The sequence below is a fragment of the Anser cygnoides genome, chromosome 6, assembly GCF_040182565.1.
Source record: "Anser cygnoides isolate HZ-2024a breed goose chromosome 6, Taihu_goose_T2T_genome, whole genome shotgun sequence".
Taxonomy (NCBI): domain Eukaryota; kingdom Metazoa; phylum Chordata; class Aves; order Anseriformes; family Anatidae; genus Anser; species Anser cygnoides.
Window position 1 is genome coordinate 41875200 of NC_089878.1, and position 16251 is coordinate 41891450.

General features: G+C 36.9%; 1 protein-coding gene across 14 annotated transcripts in view; it reads right to left on the bottom strand.

The window, feature by feature from the left end:
• Positions 1-16251, bottom strand: part of CCDC148 (coiled-coil domain containing 148) — a 68317-nt gene that overhangs the window by 36316 nt on the left and 15750 nt on the right. For 13 of the 14 annotated variants that reach the window (XM_066999094.1, XM_066999085.1, XM_066999084.1 and 10 more), the window contains 8 exons: positions 15857-15934; positions 14770-14891; positions 10464-10567; positions 9381-9502; positions 9052-9215; positions 8713-8808; positions 8447-8628; positions 1688-1826 (listed from right to left, as the gene is read on the bottom strand). In XM_066999094.1, the coding sequence (XP_066855195.1) occupies positions 1688-1826; positions 8447-8628; positions 8713-8808; positions 9052-9215; positions 9381-9502; positions 10464-10567; positions 14770-14891; positions 15857-15911 (984 nt within the window). In that variant the 5' untranslated portion in view covers positions 15912-15934. The remainder of the gene's footprint in view (positions 1-1687; positions 1827-8446; positions 8629-8712; positions 8809-9051; positions 9216-9380; positions 9503-10463; positions 10568-14769; positions 14892-15856; positions 15935-16251) is intronic. The other variant, XM_066999089.1, reaches the window with a different exon arrangement.

Sequence of the window (16251 nt, forward strand, 5' to 3'; positions counted from 1 at the left end):
CTCCTACAGAAAAACAGACCACCACTTAAAGCAGTTGTACAAGTGTAGTACAGAGGAGAATTAGATTCACTTTTTCTTTCTTAACAGGAAATTTGGAAATTGATTTTTGGCTTGACAAGCAGCATACTGCCACTACCAATATACAGTTTTTAATCTTAAATACACCTCCTTTGGCCTTATTCATTGAGATTCCAGAGGACACTCAAGCTTCACAACACTGACAGAAGTAGTAACAGGTAAGGCTCCATAGTCTGAGGCATTAGAAACTTGGACCTGTCTTACATCCCAAAAAACTACCAAAAACTACCAGTTACAAGGATGAAGATTACAGGGATGAAGATGGCCTTCTGCCCACGAGTCCCAAGGGCAGCATCCTTGGTGCTCACTTCAAGGCCTTTGGCAGGGGCATGCTGACTCACCTGGTGCCTAGCTCATAGGTTTTCCTCTTGGCTCACAGATCGATGAAGGTAAAGTGGTACTGCTACCTCTGGAGATTTTTTTTTTTTGCTCACGTGTGTAGGCCACTGTATCAGAGGTTCACATTGCCATCACTGGTCTCTGAAACTCAGGTGAGCCTTACCGGCAAGCAGCTAAACCAAGCTAAGAAACTACTGAGCAAGAAATGGGATGCAGAGTTTGTTCTTCTAAAAAGTAGATCTCTCTGATGACCTGCTACCAGATCAAGCACTCAGTCCTAGTCCACTGATCCATTCTTCAGAAAGAAGGAAGAATAGGAGGCTCTAAATTTAGTTATGCTAATGTAACAAACATTTTAAGAACAGATTCTCAGTACTGTTTTAACATTTCTGTATTTGTCATGCTGATATACATACCACATTCAATGCAGAATGATGATTTTTAAATTTTAAGTGACCCTCTGAAGAATTAGGGAGGCCCATTAATAATGGCTATGTTTAAAAGTATGCATACATTATACAAAGCATATAATTCTTTAAACCAGTTCTCACATTCAAAAGTTCTGAAATCCACAAGAACTTTACTTTTGGTGAAATTATGCTATTCATCAGTGTCACTACACTGCCACTCCTTTGCACTAGGCACTCCTCAAACATAAGGAAGTAGATGGTCTAAAAATACATGCAGAGATAAGAAAAGACTCCTACTTTCCCTATGACATCCTGAAATGTTCTGGCCTTGAACTGGGTTTCTCTATTAGCTGCTATGTGCTTATTCACTGTGGAGTGTAAAACGAATCAGTAATCAATTTGAAATGCATTATGAATGTAAAAATAGCCTCTCTCTGAGAGCAGGAGATAAGTTTCCACTCTTCCTGCTATATATGTGCCATAGAGCTATTAAAATTACTATTCCTACACAGTGTGACAATGCTATACATCCTTATAAAAGATAAAAACAACAAGAGAAGCAGAATAGTAAGACATAACTATAAAATTGTATAGCATAAAGCAATGTTCGCAAACTAGTTTTGTGAATTTGGCAGTAAGGGGTTGTGGAACTGTAAAATCTCCACGGTGCTTATTTTGAAGAAGTGAATGTTGTTTGTTTGTTTGTTTTTAAGACAGCAACATCTCTCATCTTCTCTGTACAGAATAAAATCTATAGTTAAGAAGTTACAAAATAAAAACCTTTGATAAACATTCTTTAATATAAATGCTCACTACATGCTTTATACAAGAAAGTATATAGTTGAACTAACAACACTGACCAGATCATGCCTAGATTTGTGAGGAAGGTATCTCTGCAGTAGATCAAGGTACAAAGTCCTTCTTCTCTGAAGATCACTTGGATACTGATTGATAACAGTCTGAAAAACCCACTGATCTTCTTCTTTCCATTCACTGTTCCTACAGAAATTCAAATTCAACACAATCAGCTCCAAAGTAATTTAACATTTTAAAAGGAGAAGTTTGATTCTAGGTGTTTGAAAAAAAAAAAAAAAAAAGCCTAAACCTTCAGTGGGCTCTATGACACAACCCTATAAACCTGATATTGGATCAAAGCTGGGAAATACAGATTTTCTTTAATGATACAAGCAAACGCAGACTGCCTTTTTAATGTGACCTTTTCTTGTTTTTTGTTTTTATTATTTTTTATTAGGGAATGACATTGTGTTTCTCAATGAAGTTACATTAACGAATAGTCATGCAACACGGAAAATACAGTGTGAAAAAGGAAGATGATCGGTTTCTGCCACTGAGCGCTAATTAAAAGATTAAAGTGAATGAAATAATATCTGTATGCAGCTAAATGAGGGATTAGTTAAAAAAACTTATGACAGCCACAGAATCATGGCAAGACAAAAGATTCCTGTTTCTTTTAAGTAGGAGGTGAAATAATTAGTATGCCTGCATGCATTTCAGAAAATTAGAGTAGCAAGATGTAACAAACATCAAAAAAACTCAAGGACAGTAACACAAGTTTAGAGGTTAGATTTTATCCTCAGTCTGAACACGTTGCCATGTAGGCATTAAATATCAGGCTTTTGTCATCAGCATTAATATCAGAGCAGCAATACTAAGTCAGACCAAAAGGTGTCTCTATCCTAGTGATCTCTTCTCAAAAGTGACTACAAGCCCAGGTATAATTAAAAGAAGGTAATTATATGAATCTACGCCCCACACCAAATTCCTGCAGCCTCCAACTGTTTGCAGCTCTCGGACTTCCTGAGCCAGCAGCAGTATATCGATATGTAACGGCCCTGAATTCAGTAAGATGTTAGGACAACTTTATCCTTATGTAGGCAGAAATACCAGGCATTTAGAAAAGACGACCAAGTTGCTGTTTTGTGAAACAATCGTATATAATATTAAACTAGATTTTATGATACGATCTACCATTATCTCTAAAGAGAGAGCAGTAGAGAAAAATATTTTAAAAATCTATTTAATACAGTTTAACACAATTTTTGTTTAAAGAATGCTGTGCAATAAAAACAGCGTATAATCACCACTGTAAAATACTCTGGGAAACTGAGGAAGAATATCCCTAGATCTGCTCATTTAAAGATACGGAATGCTTCACCTACAGACATTCCTCAAGAATGAAGACAAAATAACCCATTTCAATAAACCATTTCCCACGTAATGCACTCTCAGGCAAGGGAACTCAAACTCTTGATGACACTTTTCACATTCTCCCCCATCCCAGCCCAGCACTTTCCACTGTTGCTTGCTTTGCCATGAAGTTGGCATGAATTTGGACTGAGTGCCATTTATTTTCACCTACCTAATAGCATTCATTTTGTAGCTTTTTTCAAGCAGACAGAAGAGTTTTATTTTTACCTTTCTGGTCTTAGAGATGATCGGGTAGGAAAAAAGAAGGATTTGACCTTCACCCACCTTTGTGGAGACACCTAGTGATCAGATCTTCTTCCTTCTCTTCCTTCAATTCCCCATTTCATGAAATCAAAATGTTTCTTAGCTTACTAGACCATTTTCAGCATAGAATCATTATTCCATGATCAAAATGGTGGCAACATATAACCAAATTAAGAAGAACATTAAAAAATTTATTCCATAACTATGAACACCTTGTTTCTTGCCCTCCATGTGTGCTTTCCCTACATTGTTTTTCTTTGAACAAATGTTAAAAGTTACTCTCATCTTTACACAGATGACACAACGAAGATAACTGCATAACGAAAAATCACACCCTACTTCCTTCAATAAATTCCAGCAACGTTATTAATGCCATTAGTGCTACAAACAAAACAAAACAGAGCTCTGCAATGGTAATATGTGTATAGAGAGATTCCACCTTTAACTTTTTGGTTTGTTTGTTTCTTTTGGGGGTGGGGGGGGACACAACATGAAGCGTTAACTCTTAGCTGATCCTCTGTTGTAGTGCGTTTGTGTAACTTATCTGTTTATCAGAGTAAAACGAAAGCAACACATTGAAAATTAACAACCGCGATGACCAAAGTGTCTGCAGGTAACAGTACCACGTCACAGCACAAAGGTAATACACTGATACTTAGATCTTTGCTATTCCAAAGAGAAACATTCACAATCTGCATTTGCTGACAGCTTTAGAGTAATTCACAAAATGTGGCTTGTAATAAAAAAAATAAAAATAAAAATTCAACAGCAGCCTGACTAGAATGAATGAAAAGGATGCCACCTGCACAGACCCAATGAACTGGCACGGTTAGCGTGGCATACGATGTAACACCCAGCCACACCTCACCTTGCTGCCCACTGACTTCCCCATTTACCCAGGACTTCAAATATTTCTTCTGTGGGGATGCTTTACAGTCCAGTAGTGCACACTCAGATGGAAAAGCTCCACAGCACTTGTGCAGTTACAGATTTAGGACTAAGAATACTAGAGTAATAAACTGGACTTTGAGACTGATTAATGTTAGAATTAGTACAATTGTGCATGGAGCTATATTTCCCTCAACAATCTTATCTGAGATAATTATATTATTCTTACTCTCCACCCATTTTCTTTTTGCTTCTTATAAACCATGCGGAATATCTGACAAACAATTTGTAGGACACAGCTGTTTGCTATTAAATCCAGCATTATGAGGAGAAATAGAGACTGCTTTGAAATGGGGGAAAGAAAAATATTTAGCTCCTGTAAAAAGTTTATTTGCAGTGACTGACAACTACCAAGTAAGTGCTAGAGACAACATAAAATGTGGAATCACATTAGCAAATGCAGACATTCTCTGGTAATGAAAGTGTTTCTTTGTAGGTGATTGCTTAAATTTCTCATGAAAGACAATGAATATAGATGTCTGAGCAGAGGGTTTTCTCATACGCTAAGAAGAAATAGTGCCCAGGAGAGTAAAATGGGATTAAGGAATCCATTAAACAGGGAATGGTTGCAGTAATAACTTGTAACCTTCAGGTTGTAGGGCTTGAACAGCGGACACAGTTCCCCAAAGATAACGGCTCCTGAGCTTTGATAAAGAAGTGCTACTGGGAAGATGTGTTATTTTTGCAACCTTTACTGCCTCTGCAGAAGATGTCTTGCAACTGATCCTCAGAAATGAGTGCTTTGAAAAGCTCCCTGTAGAGAAAAGGGAGGAGTTTAATGAAATCTGGTCATTTATTAATTTTAGGATCTGTGTGATGTATGGGTTTTCTGAAGAGTAACTTTAATGAAGAAATTAATTATTCTTTGCCATGCACGACTTAAATATCTGACTGCAACTGACACTGAGTACCATTTCTTTTTCTTAAGATAACACATCATTCTTTCCAAACATTCAAATTCATGAACAAATATAGGTCTTACATCTACAAGAGTGAGGCAGAGTAAGATACATCTCAATCAGGAAACATCACACCACAAACTTGAGAGCAGGGAACAGCACAGGTTCTGTGCTCAGAAGGCTGGTCTTGCGACCTGCTCTGCCTCCAGAGCACATGGGCAGGCGCACCAGTTCCTGCACCAGTCTCCGCCTCAGTTTTCTCATCTCTGCAAGGATCCTTCTGACTTGTATGTTGCTCTAATGGCCAGCTAATGATCTCAATTTCAATACCTCAAGTAGACTTATAAATAAGATGGAGAGACAGATGTCCTCTTCGCTCAGACAGATAATGACAGGACAAGGGGGAATGGTTTTCAACTATCAAAGTGATTTAGATTAGATGTTAGGAAGAAATTCTTCACTCAGAGGGTGGTGAGACACTAGAAGAGGTTGCCCAGAGAGGTTGTGGATGCCCCATCCCTGGAGGTGTTCAACCTGGAGGCCAGGTTGGATGGGGCCCCGGGCAACCTGATCTAGTGGGTGGCGTCCCTGCCCATGGCAGGGGGTTGGAACCAGGTGGTCATTAAGGTCCCTTCCAACCCGAGCCGTTCTGTGATTCTGTGATCTCTGTACTACCTAGGAACAAGATGGAGAAATTGAGAGTGGTGGATACTCTGGGGAGCTAACAGCTACAGCTAGAGCTGCAAGTAGTTTATTGTGAGTAGGAAAACACTGACTGCCAGTGTCTTGATTTGTCAGCTGTGCCAAGCTTTGTCAGCTGTTCATAGACAAACAGCTAAAAAAAAGCATTGTCCAGCCCAACACAATCCAGCCCAGCATGATCCATTCCAGCATATTCACAACCATAAAATGGACAGAATTACAAAATATCCTGCCTGATTAAATGCAAGACATTCCCTTACTTAAAACTCTTGTAAAATTCCAGAAAGGAAGACCTCACCTGAAAAGAATCTGAAAAGCACCAGCACATTTTAGACAAATATTTAAGTTAGCGTCATGCTGCTTCAGTGACAGGATATTGACAAACTTATACAAGGCTGAATGTACAACCAAATTTTAAATATACTACTTGCTTTTCTTATATACGTGTATATATATATATATCATTCTGCTACTACAAAACACTTCATTATTTTGTTTCAGAACTGAAGCAGGGCGATTATCTTATATTCAACAGCCCTGAGGCAGCTGTTTCCTTTGAAACACTTACCCAGGGTTAATCCTCAGTTTTACACACCCTGCAAAATACAAACAACTTGGAAGAGAAGTTACCCTCTCTGCCCTATAATCTCCACATATCCTCTGCAATAGTTGGGACAACCTGAACTTGATGCACTGCTGTGTGGTTGAATCTGCAGACAGACTGCAACAATGCCACCAAGAGATATGTTAACTTCTCTATACCAAGTAATATGTTAACTTCTCTATCAATTGAGTCATTGCTGGTTGTTCAGCAGGAACACCCTGTCAATAGACCCAAAAAGAGGGACCAGGTTTACTTGACTTAGTCATAATATTCCTTTCATTTGACGTTGGTGAAGATAGTGCTAAATATGTAGTACTCAATTCATCTTTCAGTTATTCAAATAATTCAGACATCCTTGGAAATTGTGGCAAAAATGTAACAGTGCTTAGAGAATCATTGACTATAACACATTGGTTACAAGTCCACAATTTGTGGGACAATTTCATCCCTGCCCCCCCGGAAAAAAAAAATTGTGTTTCAGCATCAATAAAATAAGTGGATCTGGATCGATCAAACATTCTAATCCTATTTCTTATGTTTCTAAAAGCAATAAACATTGTAGCATGTACTCTAGTAGGACTGAAAAACACACAAAGAACATAGCAGATCAGATTATCTTATTCTCATTTTTCTTCTTTAGATATTCTATGCACATTTCCATTTTTTTTGTTGCAGAAAGCCTGAACAGTTAAACAATGATATATGTATTAACCCAGTGCTTTTTTCTGTACATTCACACATATGATGACAGAGAAAGAATGACAGAAATAATCCTCAGATCCTTGGGGAAAAAGTTACGATTATGTTACTACATAATCATATTGTTCTACTGAGCAACTTCAAATTACAAGAACGAGTGAAAATCTATTGCAATTGTATTGTTATTTTCAGGTAGACAGCAATGAGATAACTGCAAAGATATCACAAGTGCTGCATTAGTCAGTAGGGTACAGTGGATACATAAGGTCAAAAATCTACATCACTCAATTTTTCACAGTATTATCTGTTGGATCAAGGTTACCTTGATGAATTATAGAATCATTAAATCCTGTATCTTTGCAAACTCAAAATATTTCCATGCAAATTTTCCAAAACAAATGTAAAAAGTAAAAAAATTGTGTTTTATAAACCCCGTATCTCAAAAGTAAGCGATTCTACAAGAACAAAGCAAATTTTGCCTTTTGTATTGAAAACATTTTAATGTTGTGGATAAAATCATAGAAATCAAAATGAGCAATATGAGAAATAAAGATTTCAAGAACAGAAGGCAAACAAAAAGATCAAGATTTAGCTTTAAATTCCATACCCAAGACAATTGCTGATGATTCATTTATGATTTTATACCTTCCCATCTAATAATACTAGCATACACAGACCCAAATCAGGTAATTTGTCCCAGGCAGCCTACCTGCACACCCCTCTAGCAGGTTGATGCCACTGCCATTTCCACCAGCTTTTCTTGAGCCACATTCCTCCCCTCTACCCCCATCTACATAATAATAAACTATTCTGAATCTACATACGGTTTCATATTTATTTGTGATGACAGTTACTGCAATGAACCAACATTCTTGAAGAGATTGGACCTGTTTATCAACTTTATAAATAAATACATTTAAGATCTCCCTCAGAAAGGCTGTACTTTTCTGACTTAAATTTGATAGTGTATCACACAGAAGGAATCACTTCTACCCCTATAAAAGTGTGTGAAGAGGACATTTGACACACATCAGATTGTTGGTTTTTAATTCACAAAACATTTCACTTATTATTTCAGATGAGTTCTTTAGAAAGGACTGCCTCAATCCTCACAGCTGTGCAAACAGTTACTGGCTTTAACCCCACAGAATTGGGCAGTGAGCCAACTATTTTCTGTACTGAATAAAATAGAACCAGCTATCATGGTAAGGGCAACTGCAGGATCAGTAGATTGTAAAATACTTTATAGTTTATTTTTTCCCCAGTAAAAGAAATCTAGAAACAGGTATCATTACCTATATATGACTTTTAGCTGTTGATCAACCTCTTGAAGCTTAGACCAGTATTCATTTGCAAGCTTACAGTACTCCTTGATAATTAAGTTCTTCAAATCTGGATAGGGGAACTCCAAAGATAGTAGAGCTGAAGGAACTTCATGGAAAAGTTTGGTTTTTTCTTCAGAAGAACGCACTAAAGCCTGTGATGAAAAATGCTACTCAGACTACTCTGCATTATATTTTTTCTCAGAAACTGTTAACTAAACTTACAAGGAAAAGCTTACTTTTCTTTTATAGGCTTCAAGCTCTCTTTCCACAGTCAGACTTTCAAGGTTAAGAAATTCCAGAATTGCTTCCTGTTGCTTCTTCACAAGTTCAATCTATTTCATGAAATACATTACTGTTACTTCGTATTGCTAGAATATGAAATTTCTTATTTGGAACAAAAAGCTTGATTTCCAGTTTCACACTGCTATGCTTTTACAGATTTTAGTGAAAAATTTGCAGTACCACAAATGCAAAGCTTACTGAATACTCTGAGTTATATTCTTAAAATATTGCTTTTAAATAAATAAAAATGCTAAAAAGACAATGATTAGAAACTGTTAAGCTAAAATACCAACCTGCTGTAACATGTCAACTGGATTGAACTTATATTTCAGACAAGAGTCTTCTGAGAGGTAATGCTGCATTTCAGACATCCAGAATTTCAATTTCTCTCTTAGTTGCCAGATAGGAGCTACAGTATTTGTTTGGTATGCATCCCATTCCTTTGATAATTTATGCTCTATATCCAAATGAAACATAAAGCTTTCTCAAACACACAGAGTATTATGTAGCACTATACTTCCTAAATCTAAAGCTGTCGTGACAGGCATTTAAAAACACAAACAAGTAATCAAGATAATTTTGACTATAATAAAGAACCAAGACATGAATTGAAAAGTCTTACCCAAGTCCCGTATATCCAAAAAAGAGTCATACTTATGACTTCCTTCATCAAGAACAATCTTTGCTTCTGCTTCTGCTTTTTCCCTGCAAGGTATTAATGAGTTTTTTTTGTTTGTTTGTTTGCTGTAATACAGAAGATTTAATTTCTTATTTATTAAATTGACAAGAACGATAAGCTTCAAATACTCTGATAATTGAGTAAAAAGAGATTCTCTGCCTGGGAATCTATTAAGGTCAGGCGTTTTACAGAAAAGTAGTAGGGAAGCCACCCTCTTTTGAGTAAAACATGCTGTTATTGATCTGCTGTACATGCAACACGTAAGCTAGTAGGCCTAGGACAACAAAGCTGTCTGCAGTTTGGTCAGGAAGTTACAAGTATTTCTGGAAAAAACAAAACAAAACATAAAAACACCTGCAGCAGGCCACCAAAAGTATTCTTTCCTGAAAATTCTGAGATAAGGTACATGCTTACATCATTCAAAAGAAGAGAAAACAGCTTCTGCAGCATGAACACAATAGAATAGAATAGTTCTGTCATAAGAGCCCTAGAAGGGTCAAGTCCAACTGCCTGACCACTTCAGGGCCAACCAAAAGTTAAAGTATATTATCAATGATGTTATTCAAATGTCTCTTGAATACTCTGTTCACCTTTAGCAATGAGAGGGTAATTCTGTTCTCATGAACAATATTAACGTTCCCTGTTATAACTGTAAACAACATATCTAGAGACACACTGACACTTAAAAGGATTAAAAAACATCTGAAAACTTCTGATACTCCTACAAATACAGGCTCTTCAGATTCTGATAGGTCAGCTAAACAGCTGGAGATCACGGTATGTGCCACTAAGTACATGCAGAACATCCACCCTGTTCTGCCCTCCTTTCTTCTGTTCTCTTTGCATCTACTGACCCCTTTCAATGCAAGCCACAAACTCTCCTGCCCTGCACAAAGATTTATCTTCGGTTAAGATATTTTAATGTTTATACTCCTAATGTCCCTTTAATCAAGTATGCCACACCAGAATCTCTGTCTGCTGATGTATTCCTTTAATAATAACTAATTAAGATTCCTCAGGTCTTACCTGTTCTCACTCAGTCTTTTATGCTCTTGCCACCACACTTGGCGATGCTGTTTCAGCAGCATTTGCTCTTTGTTAATTTTTGAAATTTGTTCTGTTTTTTTAATCTGCAGGAAAATAAATGCTTATAAGTATTTTCAAGTATTTTCAATACCTTTATCAAATGCCTTCATATCAAAATTTAACTACAGAATGGTGAACCTAAAGGCTCTTTGCACAACTGTTTTTTCTGAAGAACAATGGGTTGAAATGTAATGAATTTCCATGAAAAAAAAATATTCTACTTCAAATCACAATTAAAATGAAAACTAGGAAATGGACTGTATTTTTTTCTTCCTTTTTCTCCTTTTCTTTTCCATCCCTGTTTCTGAGGTGATAGAGGGGAGATTAGTAAGAGAAATAAAAATAAACTCTTACAGGTGGGAAGATGAAAGAGTAAAAATGTTTCTTTCAAGAAAAAGAATTTCAAAAATTGATTACTGAAAACAGGGTGCTTTCCCAAAATCTATCCATTTAAAGATACTCTGAAATTGTCTGATGGCTTCACAAAGACATTGTTTCCAACTTCAGTTAATAATAGGAAGACAAAGATAGATGGAGTTACCTCTTAAACTAGAAGAAAAGCCATAAAGGCTGATGGAATAGCAGCCAGATGATTCTGGCCAATCAACAATGAAGGAAGAAGGAAAAGAAGTCTGTGGCTGCTGTGGCTGCCAGAAGCCCCTGAGCTAGGCCAGTTTTATTTTATCCTCCTGCCATCATGACTGTTTCCTGCCTCTCAGTGACTAATCAGGACAAAGCATGATTTCAGCTCAGCAAACATTTGCTCCTCTCCTGCTACTTTTCTTGCTGCCCAGCCACAGCCTTCCTCTTTACCACCTGACCCCATCCCTCCCCAGCCAACTACTTCTAGTTGCAAAACCCCCCTCTGTTTCCAGAGGCCCCCATAATTTACCACCTATTGTTATTTTTATTATTTTTTAATTCCTCCTCCCCAAACCTTCCTTTATGCTATAACTTTCTACTGCAGAACGGTAGTGAGCAAGGAAAAAAAATTGGAAACTCTTGTCCCAGTTCATAACAAGGAGTAAGGAATAAAGATCTCACTCCACATCTAGCCCAGGAAAGAAACACCATTATGAGACATAACTGCTAATTTTTCATTTGTCTCAGGTGGAACTAATTCACTCTTAAAAATGCTTAGTCAATGTTCCTGCATAGTGAAAGCTGGACAAAGCCACACACTGCCCCCTCTGCCTTCACACGCACAAGGACAAGGACTGCAAAACCCCTGCAAGGCCACATCTCCGCTCCCTCTGCCTGCTGGGTGGGAGACACCAGCAGGCTTCCCAAAGAAGGGAGCTGTGAAGCATTCCCGTACAGCTCTCTTCCACAAGTACTTTTCTTCCTTAAGCGGACAACAATTGATTTGTCATTTGCTTATGTGGTTCCACATCCACGGAGAGGTAACCCAGCACTTCAGAACTTGGATTACCTGAATCAGCACCACCAACAAAAACAAACAGGTGGGAACACATTTTATTCTCTGTGGAGCTTTCAGCACACGTATTTTATTACTTACTCAGTTGGAAAACACTTGAAAAAAGGTGAAATACCAAAAGACAAATGATGAAAAATTAGTTTCAAAGGAACAAACCATTTAGTGAACAGCTGGAGGAGCGCTTGGATGAGCTACAGTCTTCCCATACCTTTGGGTTTGCTATTTAATGAGCTTGTTCACAAAAATATCCCATGTTTCCCCTGTTGAATTGTAGGTAATGGAAGCAATCAGAAGCCCTCCCTCAGAATGGCACAAAATTAAAAAACAAAAATAAAAAAGGAATCCATCAACTCTCCAATCTTTTACATAAGTGACACTGACAAGCCAGGTAATACATATTCATAGAGGAGACACTGGCAAGCAAGACAGAAGGACACTCAAGCACAAATCTCTGAACAGCTCCCTCAAGTTAACAGGACTTTCTAGCTTCTGTTTAGGACCGGTTCTATGCGTGGAGGTCTGATATTTGTCAAAGACGCTGTACGAGCTCCCCACCACCACGAGATCTCAGAGCTCACAACACCCAGACTGCCGGTTGCGTGCCGGCACGCGGCAGCTGGGCAAGCTTACTGGAAGCGCAGCGCAGCCACGCAGCGGGGGCCAGCCGCAGGCCACAGCTGCTGAGATCGGCTCCGCTCCAGGCGTGCACCACAAAGACCTCGGAATGGCTCCACAGTTCACCGAGGCCCACCAGGACCCAACAGTTTCGTTGTCATGGCACATGAAAGCTAAACCGTTTGTCAAACATGCACTTCTGAGGTAAACGAGCTGTGTTTGTACGCTGAACCCAAGCTAATAAACCAGCCCAAATCCAGCTTCGCTGGCTGCATCAACGGCCCGGCTAAACTACCACCCCGATAAAAGCATTCCCAGGCAACTGGGAGCCGACATGACAGAGTGAGGGGGTCTCATACAGTAATTCTGCTTTGAAATGTGACCCAAAGAAGTGACGCCTTGATCAGCAGACTAACATCCCATCTGATTAAAGTAAAAATCTTCCTTGAAAACGTACTTTGTCACAGTATCATTGTGTCAGTATAAAACCTATAAAGCTTTGGAAGAATAGAATGTCACTTTTATAAAGTCTCTTTTCAAAGCTGTGGCGTACATTACTGATTTTAGTATGATGTTAAAATAAGAATGGGGAAAATTTTGAAGAAAAAAGGGTAAGAATATATGAATATATTCTCCCTATAATTTTTATTATTATTTTTTTTTAGCAGGGAATACAACAAACAAGAAATATGCAGACATAAAACAGCAGTCTGCATTTTTGCATTCACTTTCCCAAAGGTAGTTTAAAGCTCAAGAAATTGCAACTGATTCACGTGTGAGAGGTTTATCTGCTGACAGTTCTGGTATCAAGTTGTCACATTCCATCTACCTGTTACATAGACATATATTAACGTAAGCAAGTTTGATCAATGCTTTCTCTTAAAATACTTGAAGATAGACTCCTTTAGGTTTCCTTATGAGGGTATTATTTCCTGTATTATTCAACTTTTTTTTTTTGTTTTGTTTTGTTTTTTTAGGTACTATAATGATGAAGGTCATATGCAGTATTCAAGAGTTAGCTATATCTTAACCTTTCTAATTTAGTCTTCACATTTTCTCTATTATTTGGTCCTTCTTCTACAAAGGTAGAACTCCGTCATAACCTGTTTGGTATATGCCTAATGTAAAGATTGTAATGAGGCTGTCTGGAGAATTACCAGTGTTCATCCTGTCCTCCCCCATATTTAAAAACTGGCTGCATTTTTAATTTACTTACTCGGTTTTACAAATTCTTTTCTTCACATTTTATTCTAATTAACTTGTACATAACTGAAGACTTTGGGTCTATCATTGTCAAAAATGTTTCCTTCCCTGTAACCCCATTCTTAATACACCAAACCACCTTGCTATTTTCAACTTGTATGGTATCACCCACTGTGGTTTTATTATCCATCACTGATGGATTTATTAAATGTCTCTGAGATCAGACTTACAAAAAAAATTAGCATGTGAAATTACATCACTGGATGAGTGCTTAGTCTTTGGCGCTTACTCTGGATACTGGATTTGGTACTTAGTCTTCTCTCCAGTTTGACAACACAGAATTTTGTCTTCAGTTCTGCTTGTCACCCTGCTTTGTCAACACATTATAAAACATCATTCCTAACAAAAGCAGCGGTAAAGCTTTCATTGAACTTTATTAGTATTAAATTAAGTTAATTAAATTAAAACTACCTCTTATTTACTATTTGGAACATACTGCAGCTATTTACACCTTTCTGTCCAGCTCTAAATTTACGTTATGTGGCTATAAAATTCTTTATTTCCTTCTCAAGCTCTACTTCAGTTTGACTTTTGGAAATCTTCACTTCATGTCTATATTTTTGGTTTAATTTCTTTCCAGAGCAATCCCCCTTCATTCCCATAAGTTCTTCATTATCCCCACTATTTTGAGCTGGTTATCTAATGAGTCTGGATGAATTTCCTCTAAGCACTCAAATATAAATGTCTCCTGTCTTTTTGGGAAGCAGATTCCATGTATTTTGCATCCCTGATTCCAAGAAATTTCATAATTCAACATTGAAGTTTCCAAGTCATAGTAATGGTGTTATAAACTTGCATCTTTTGCCCATCGGGAACACTGTTAAAACAATTTGTTATTCCTATTCATTGTCAGATTCTTTGAGGGCAGTGAAAAAATGTGATCATTGTACTTAAAAAAAAAATTGCTATTAGAAATAAAAAAAAAAGTACCTTTAATTGAATTTTTGCTGATGCCATTTTTTCTGTTGCAGCAAGTTCATACAGATGTTTGTAGTCAGTGGGTTTATACTTCTGGATGCATAGGCCATTTTTCATAGAAGTCACCAGATTTTCTAGTTATCACAAACATTTACAGTCATGTCAAATTCAAGAAATACTTTAAGTATGAGCCATAAAATGAAAGCATTATGCATAGAATTTAGAAACAGTATAATAAAAACATTAACTGTTTCCATAACAAGGATTTGAGTTGCTGAATAAGAATTTGAAACAAACTTAAGCTAGTAGAAGTCATCAAGGTCTCTTCATGCAAGATTAATTCAATGCAAACTTTACATTTATATTACAGGTAATGTGTTTGATGTGTCTTTTATTTTAAAGATATAAATAAATATTATATATCTTGTATGTATATATTTTTGGGTGTACACATACACATAAATCCATATTAATAAAAAATAAGCTTAGGTAGATATGATTTCAAAATATCTTTTCACTATATTCTGTAACAAAAATTGGCTAAAGCCTAAGATACAATTATATTGGTCAACAAAAATACTTGAACATTTGCCCAAGCACTGTAAGCATACATATCCCCAGTAATATATCATGTAAGCTAGGATGCTTATGGGGACAAAGAATGAGACTTTTCTTTCCATCTCTTTTTAGGTACCTTTAACAGTGAAACTTGCCATTAGATATTAGGTTTTTTTTGTTTGTTTGTTTTTGTTTTTTGTTCTTTCTCCATTCACTAGTAAGCATGTAGTGTCTGGAAGCAGTATGTCTAATAAATGGTTTTGCAGAAGGATCCCATATAAAATGCTAAGGTAAGTCCTGCAAAGCTATCTCATGATCCTCCTTCAAGTCTCTCCTAAGGATTCTCATTTGCCACATACCTGCAGAAAGCTTGACAAAATGATCCTAAAGTTGATGTTTAATTATGGAAAGATTTTTTGTGTTAAACATCAAAATACTACTGCAGCTTCCATATGCAACAATTAATTGCACAAAATATTTCAGAAATAGTTTTATTCTAGCAATCCAAAATAATTACATTTGAACACGATCACATACATACCTACATCACTAATCCTTTGAGGTGTAAACAATGTTCCATGGTCCGGTTCACACATTTTAGTTTTTATTTTTTTTATATCTGTTGAGAAGCAAACAGATATTTTGAGAATACCAACACTGTGAATGCAATCTAAACATACATATACAATGAATATGCATAGTTTTGCTGAGGAGAGAAGATATCTTGCTGAAAATGTGACTGGACGGAAATTCTATAAGTTCACCTTTCATTTTAAGGAAGATTTCACTTTTTTGTACTAAAAAAAAATCTCTTACATTGTTTAGCAGCTGATAAAAGGAAAACGAATTATTATTTCTTTGATGAATCTGCAATGCTGTCACATAGGAGGTCAATTTCCCTTGTGCTATTCACAATGTAACTATCATATTCGCCCA